This window comes from Aptenodytes patagonicus, chromosome 20, assembly GCF_965638725.1.
Source record: "Aptenodytes patagonicus chromosome 20, bAptPat1.pri.cur, whole genome shotgun sequence".
Lineage (NCBI taxonomy): Eukaryota > Metazoa > Chordata > Aves > Sphenisciformes > Spheniscidae > Aptenodytes > Aptenodytes patagonicus.
In genome coordinates this window covers 7,458,062-7,465,896 of record NC_134968.1, presented here as the reverse complement: position 1 = coordinate 7,465,896, position 7,835 = coordinate 7,458,062, and the positions used below count along the sequence as shown (strand labels likewise).

The 7,835-nt window shown below is 52.5% G+C and overlaps 1 protein-coding gene across 1 annotated transcript; it reads right to left on the bottom strand.

Annotated features, from left to right (window-relative positions):
- Nucleotides 1-4,763: 4,763 nt before the first annotated feature.
- LOC143169558 (olfactory receptor 6F1-like) lies at nt 4,764-7,112 on the bottom strand. Its single transcript, XM_076357003.1, is given in 3 exon segments — nt 4,764-4,894; nt 4,897-5,707; nt 7,023-7,112. Coding segments are annotated over 3 exon segments (1,032 nt in total).
- Nucleotides 7,113-7,835: the final 723 nt, after the last annotated feature.

Sequence of the window (7,835 nt, the reverse complement as noted above, 5' to 3'; positions counted from 1 at the left end):
CACAGGATTCCCCTTAACCTCAGACTGAGAGCCTTTGGTGTTGAAGTGAAGTCCAGGAGATAGGAGGGAAGCTTGAGCTGGGCACTTGTTGAAGGACACATCTGAGACTCAAGCTCAGACCTCAGGAGTGAGCCACAAAGAGATCAGCTAAGTTGCCCTGCGGGGCTGAAGGTCTGAGGTGAGTGAGAGCTGGAAAGAGGCCTCTGGGCATGGGGTCCTGGGCCCAGTCGGTCCCCAGAGAGGCCTGTGTGGCTGTAGGAGCTGACACAGCTGTGAAAGTCCATGTTCGCAGGCTTCAGAGGCAGAGAGGAAAGGTTGGGCCCTCTTCCCTGCCTCAGCTGGGGACTGTTGTGGCAGCTATGGTTGTACTACAAGGGAACTCCTGGCAGGTCTGCAGTCATTGGAGAGCAGAGGGCAGCCCACCGTCCTTCTGCCATGGCCTCGACTCAACAACAGGACCCCGAAGGCCTTGTGGGAGCGGGGTTGTGAATGAGGGCTGCTATGCTAATAACCTGCTTCCTGCAGTCCCTGCCAACGGTGTGAGCAAAGGGCCCTGGGTGAGAAGTGGCAGAGGAGCCCTGCTCCAGGCAGCAGACATCGGAAGACATTAAAATCAAGTAGGCCTTTGGCTTGCCTGGGTATTGGGGTTCTGGGGCCCAGGGTGGGACAAGCAGCTGGAGGTTGTGGGTAATGTGGGTAGGTGGAGGGACACGGAGGGACTACCTGTACAACGCAGAGCTGTGTTGCCGTGTCCTCCCCCTGCCAGAGTGCGGGAGTGTGTCTGTCCCTGTGCGGCTGGTTTCTGCAGCAGATGCTCTTTACAGAGATGTTTCTCTTCAGGCGCTTCCTCCATGGCCAGAGGCGAAGGCGGAGGGTGTGCGACACCAGGGTCCAGGCACTTCAGTGTGTCCTCTCTCCATCCAGACAGTCCCAGGGACAGGGTGGACATGGGTGGGTACAGGGGTGCCTTCTCCATCTCCTGCAGAGCTGGGTGCAGGCCTGTGCAGCTGGCTGGGTGGTTGATGTCAGGAGAAGTTTGGAAGGGATGCCTTTCCCTCTGATGGACAGTACTTAAACCATGAGGCTCTAGAGAGCCTTCTTGTGGCCGAGGTTGAGGGACAGACCCAAAGAGGCCTGCCTGGAGCAGCAGGGAGAGAGTTTTGCTCCACCCTCTGAGCTGTGGTTTGGAGGCCTCTTTGATCTGGCAGAGGCAGAAGAAGAGGTGAAGTTGCAAGCATCGGGTCCCTCACGCTGGCAGGTCCCTGGGCACCCCATGAAGGGAGAGCGTGACCTGGTCCTGATTTTCCTGGCAGTGCTGGTGGGACTGGCAGACTTTGGTGAGATGTGACTTTCAGGCTGGGGAGAATGAGGCAAGAGCTTGCGCCGCTGGTGGTGGAAGGGAGGAGACGTGAGTCCTGACTCCCTGGGGGATCTGGGAGTGTTTCTGTAGGGAGAGCAGGGGCTGCAGACAGGTGCAGCAAATAATCTGGGACATGTCAGGAGCAATGGGCATCAAAGGAGGAATAAGAACTCACCTTAAATTTGCAGGTACTGAGCATTTCTGAATGTGCTACTAGTATAAATAAAGCCTGAAAGAGGGAAAGATGTTAGGGAACGGAGCGATGCAGCGTATAGGAGCTTCTCTCCGAGATGTATTGGATAAATCTACAGCTCATGTCTGCTGCTGCTGAAGGAGAGACCAGCAGTTAACATAGCTCAGAGGCAGATATGGAGAGAACCAGCGGACTGAAAGACCAGTGAGTATTGCTGAAAAGCAGGATGATCTGGGGTGTGAGGAGTGGCAAGATCCTGCAGAAAGAAGCATGCAGGGACAAACAGCTCAGCCTTTCAGAGGCTAGGAAAAGTGAGCTGGAAAGTGGGGACAGTGAGCAAGCTGATGAAGTGATAGACGGACAGCTACACAGGCAAGCACAGCTGAAAGCTCTTTCTGGCTTTACAGGTCATGCGCAGAAGGACTCTGTGCTCCAGTTCCCTCCAGAAAGGACCATCCAGGCAGGACACAACACAACGCTGCACTGCAATTTCTCCACCAGCAGTTCCATTCCCTACGTCTACTGGTACCAGCAGCTCCCAAACCAGTCCCCTCAGATGCTGCTGTGGGTGAACAAGTACAAAGCTCGCGATGATTCAGGGAGGTTCTCCTCCGTGCTGTCTGCAGAGGCCTCCCAGGTGCTTCTGCATGTGCGGGATGCCGAGCTCCAGGACAGCGCTGCCTATTTCTGTGCACTGAGCCCACACTGGTGCCCACAGCTTGCAGCAGTGCACAGAAACGTGGGGGGTGCTCTGAGGAGCGTTTCCCTCCCCGCCACTGCTTGCATGTAGCTCTGAGCCCAGCCTGCCCAGCAGCAGCACCTGGGGGCTGTGGTGAGGCTGAGGCTGTGAAGCACATGCCAGCATGAATTTTACAGCTGTATCTAGATCCAGGGTCTTTGGTGATGAAAAGAGTCCAAGGAACCTGACTTGAGGCAGACCCGTTGGAGGCTGAACCATACACAAGCCAAACCAGGCTTGTAAATGCCCTCTGCTTAAAATAGCTGGTACACTGGAGCGAGTGCTCAGGGCAAGTAACCCATCAGCTTGTCTTCTTGTTCCCTTTCCCTGTGCCTCCACCGATGGCCACAGCTGGAGAACAAAGCTTGTGGTAGGAGGCACAACTGCTCTTATGGTTTTGCCACGTGGCCGTAGTAGCCCAAGAAGGGAAGAGCCCTTCCTTGCCCTGCATCTGGGTGTCAGCTAAACCCTCAGCAAGTGAAAAAGACCCATCAGCCAGACGCTGGACAAGATTGTCTGTTCAAACCCTTCCCGCACTCATGCACTGCCAGAGAGTGGTCCCACTCTTTTTCACGTCTCTTCTCCTTCTCAGGGGAATCGCCAGTGCTCGGCTGGGAGGAACCCCTGTGGCCCTGAGTCCATGCTGGTTTCTCTGTCCAACAGCTGGTAACCACATCTCTGTGATCTTGTTTCCTCCCATAGGCAACAGGAATGGTTCTGGGGACCTGTTCTCAGGCAATCCCACCCCAGCACTGCATGTGGAAGCTCAGCTGGAGGGTGCTGGCTTTCCAGCTGGATCCCACCCTATCAGTTGGAGTCTGTTGCTCATGAAGCATCATCCACTTCACCTGAGAAAGCCTAGGGTACCTGGCTGTTGTCCCACTGCTCTTCCAGGATGACCTGCCTCTCCCAAGTGACGTGGGTCTGCTCTGCCAGCCCTGTTGGAGGCTTTGCATGCCCCTATTTATCTCAGAGGGCGCTAGGCAGCGTTGATGGGGAATTGACGGCAGCCCTGAGTGTCCTGCACTCCGCTGTGTCTCGGGTCCCTTGGACATTTCAGGTCCTGCTTTTGGTTGCTCTCCAGGGCTGCAGGGGGCTTCAGCGCTCCACAGACACAATTCTCCCCCAAAGCAAGGAATGACAAGCAGTGATGGCTACCTGAGGACAGATCCAGGCTCAGGCCCTTTCTCCAGCCTCGGCGGGCTGTCCCAGGGATTTTCCCAAGTGCCACTGAGAAAGAGAGCACAGCTGAGAAGGGTGGGCATCAGCCTGTCCTTGGGCACTGCTGCCTGGGCCTGGCTGCAGGTCTAAGAGCCAAGTGCCCAGCACAGGTGGACACAGGAGAATCACCTCCAGAGGCGCCACTGCTTCCAGAAGGGAAGAGGAGATGTTCAGTCCGGACTCAATCATCTCACCTGGAGAGCTCTACACTCAGGTGAAATCAACCCCACACTGTTCATAAAAGTGTATATCTGCCGTGTTGATGCCTCCTCCTTAGGAAGTGCTCACGTGGACTCCCTTTGTCAGTGTGCAGAAAGAAGAGCTTTGAGAACGTGATTCGTCTGTTCTGAAATGAAAATTGGAAGGGGAAGATCAGGTGCCCTTTGGAAGTGCTAATGTCCTCCCAGTGAGTGTAAAGAGAGACTTCCTACCCAGCCAGCCTTTCTCAGCTCTGCAGTTTGGGGACTTTGCCAATCACACTAAGGTGTTTCCACAACAAAGCCCAAAATGGGTGGAACGATGGACTGTTGAAACCTGATGTGGGGCTGTAGATGTGGGAATGCCCTGACACATCTAGCAGGAAGCATAGTGATTTGCATATTTTTAATTAGAAATAAAAAAGTACATTCAGACACTGGATAGAGGGAAGGAAGGGGAGTGTAAGTTTTCTTTGGTGTCTTATGCTAGGAATAATGGCTATAGGTAGAGATACCAGACATTGCCAAATTCTATCTTGAACCAGAGCATGATTCTGTGGAACAGCTGCAAGAATGGGGCATAGATGCATCCAGAACATGTCAGACTAAATGGAGAAATACATGTCCATTTCCTAAAGCAGTGAGCCAGCTGCTGGGACTTCTTTAGGGGATTCAGATGAGTCCCTGACAAAATGAAGCACTTAGCAAACCAGAAGACCATCCTGTGGGAGGACCACTCCTCCAGTGTTCTGTCGGAGAACTGTTTGCGGATGGGGTTTGTGACCCTTTCCGAGCGCTGGGCTTTAGAGCACTGTGAGGCATTCTGAATTTACCCAGGAGTGAACAGAGGTGGGAGCTTTAGAATGGAGGCTCAGCCCAGCCTAAGACGGCTGTAAGGTGAGTGAGATGAGCTCACTGGGGAACCAGTGGCTTCTCACTCCCTGTGATGCCCAGGTGCACTTACACTTCGGTGAGGAACTTCTGCAGGGCAGAAGTCGTGGGAGGGAGGGGGTGAATCTCTTTGCTCCCACTGAGGCCCGTTGAAAAGCCACTTCATTTGTTCTGGAAAGCCCACCCCAGAGCTTGCTTCACTTCCTTGTTCCTGAGTGTGTAAATGAAGGGGTTCAACAAAGAAGTTACAACTCTGTTAAAGGTATTGATGAGTTTGTTCAGATCCAGGGAGTCTGGGCCGATGGCTTGACATACAGGAACATGGTGGAGCCATACCAGATCGCGATGACACCGAGATGGGCAGAGCAAATGGAAAAGTCCTTCTTCTGGCCATGGGCTGACTGGATTCTCAGCATGGAAGAGGGGATGGACATGTAGGAGACCAGGGTGAGCACACAGGAGGCCACCACAATAATTACGGAGACAAGGAAGGTCGCTAGCTCCACGGGCCACGTGTCACTGCAGGAGAGGGCAAGGCAGGAATCTATATTGCAGGGGAAATGATTGATGACATCTGGCCCACAGAACATCAGCCTGGATGTCAGAAAGGCCAGCAGTGAGATGGCCAGAAAGCCTCCCAGCCGGGAGCTGAGCGCCAGCCGAGCAGAGAGGACACTGTTCATGACGGAGCTGTATCTCAAGGGGTAGCGTATGGCTCTGTAGCAGTCGTAGCCCATGACAGAAAGGATAAAACACTCAGTGGAGCCTAGGGAGAGAAGAAAGGACAACTGGAGGATGCAGACACTGAAGGAGGTGGTCTGGCTAGTCCCCTGCATGACTCCTATGGCTTTGGGACCAACACCCGTAGTGTACCAGATCACCAGAAAGGAGAGATTACAGAGGAAAAAGTACATTGGGCTACGGAGGTTGCTGTTCATCCACACGAGGGCTATGCTGGACGCATTGCCTGTTACTGTCAGGGAGTACGTCAGTGCAAATACCACCACAAGGGAGACCCGGGAATGCCACGTGCATGGAAAGCCAAGAAGGACAAATTCTTCTGCACTCGTCCCATTTGCCATGTGCCCCCAAGTGTTGAGATCCATCTGCAAAGACAGGAAAGTTTCTGTGAGAGTTTGCGTGCCTGTGCTGGTCCTTCAGATGCTACTAGTAGTGAAACAAAGCCATCATCCCTGAAAAAGTAGTTGGTGCAGAAATATGGGAAAACAGCATCTACCCTAAGTTAAAATTGTCATGGAAATCCTTTGCTGCAGAAACGCGTTTGGACAACTAGATCTGACCCTGAAGGTCAGGCCTACACCATCAAATGAACATAGAGAATTATTTATTGGATCAAGCACAGGCATCTCCTTTAGAACATGGTGAATGCAGTTGCTTCCACGAGATGAAAATCCCATTTAGGAAACTGTGGACAGCAGGCTGAGGGTCTCCAGCTACGTGAAAGGCTGTTGCAGAGGAAGGGAATAACATACCTGCGCTCCTCAAGGCAGGAAATACTGAGTTGCAATCTCAGCAAATGAGACCAAGGGAACAGAAAACTGGCATGACAACATGGCGCTGGAAGATGTTTTCTCACCTCTTCAGTTGATCACAAGGGTTTCCAACTGAGACGGCAGCAGCACAGGGCGGCAGGCTAGCATGACAGTCATTACTCAAGGACTCGTGGTCTTATATTTGCTTTCTTCCACGTCTCAGCACAGGAAGCTTTTGCAAATACCTCCATTTCCTCCACTGACGTCTGCTTCTCAGCATAGCTAATAGAGGTGAGACTCTCCTCTTTGTAAATTTTGCCATCTCAGAGTCAGGGGAAGGACTTCTGCTGACCAAGTTGGAAGATGTATGACGAAATACTCTTATCTCAGCTCCTCAGCTTGCCCCTCTTCTTTGGATGGAGAAAAGGCACCCGGGAGAGTCATGGCTCATCTTGCCTCATATACATGGCTAAAAGCCCTCTAGAAGTGCCAGGTTGTCTCTGAGGACTAAGGCAGGAGACTAGCGAGCAGCTCAGATGGATAAGTCGGGCGTCTCAGCTTGGGCAGAGGTATCCATGCCTCAGCGATTGAAGGCAAAATTCTCTGAGCTGGATCCCCCCCAAGGTAGCTCTGCTGAGAAGCCGGCTGAACTGAGGGGTTTCATCTATGCCCTCCCTGCGGACAAGGGAGGATTCTTGATCACTTCTCTAGGGGAGAACCGATCTCATCCTCAGGTGGGTATCTAAGACAGATGGGGCTGAACCACCATCTGAAGGATCCCTTTCCCTCCTTTCTTCCCTCCTTAGGAATTTACATACCAGAAATCTCATGTGGCTAAAGAGCAGAGAATTCCCCCTTAATCTGGCTCTCCTTAAAAGTGCAAGGCATTGGAAGTCTATGCTAGAGGTCTTGGGCAGGCTTCACTCACCAGCTCAGCCAATGGAAATGATCCAAACGACATCTCTTCATGCACCATCCTCCAGAGGAAGCCATGGTCCCCTTGGCTGAGGGAGAACATTGGAAAGCGGCTGATTTATTGGCGGAGCTCTGGATGCCGTGATGTCAGGAGAAGTGTGGACAAACAGCTCTCACCTTGCTGTCTCACTTCACGCCATACACAATTGCCTGACACTGTTTCCTCTCCACCTACCTGGTAGGTACTTACAGTTTGTGCTCCTGATTTCCTTCCCCCCCTCACAGCCACCACTGTACTTCCACACAGGGGGCCTTTGTGTGCACACACACAGTGTAAAGTCTCTCCAGTTTAGCTCCACACAGGGAGAGCATACATCAGACTCAGTTAGCATAAGAACATCCCCACATCCCCCTCATTAACACACTGAAGCTCAAATTGACCACACCAAGGAGGCAGTTTTCAGTTTTCCCTCTGTGTGCCACGGGGAGTTTGATCTCTGGGGGATCTCATGGAATTGTTGCAGACGGATAATGCGCTCTCTTCTCACAGGCCAATTAAAGAACAGCAACACAGTTCTCTGAAGTGTGGCCAGGTGCTGACATGCAGGAGACGTCTGAAATAGCCATGTCCCAAGAGACTGAAAATGTCAAGTATTTGGTGCTGGATATTAACGTGGTCTTGAAACCTCCAGGGTGGAGATAACTCAAGGCAACTAAGGACATTTGAATACGGAGAGAGTAAGGTAAGGGATTCACCTGCCTCATTTCCGAGCCTCTATCCGCAGATAAGGCCTAAGTCTTCAGTCTTCATGGAGGTGAAGATCTA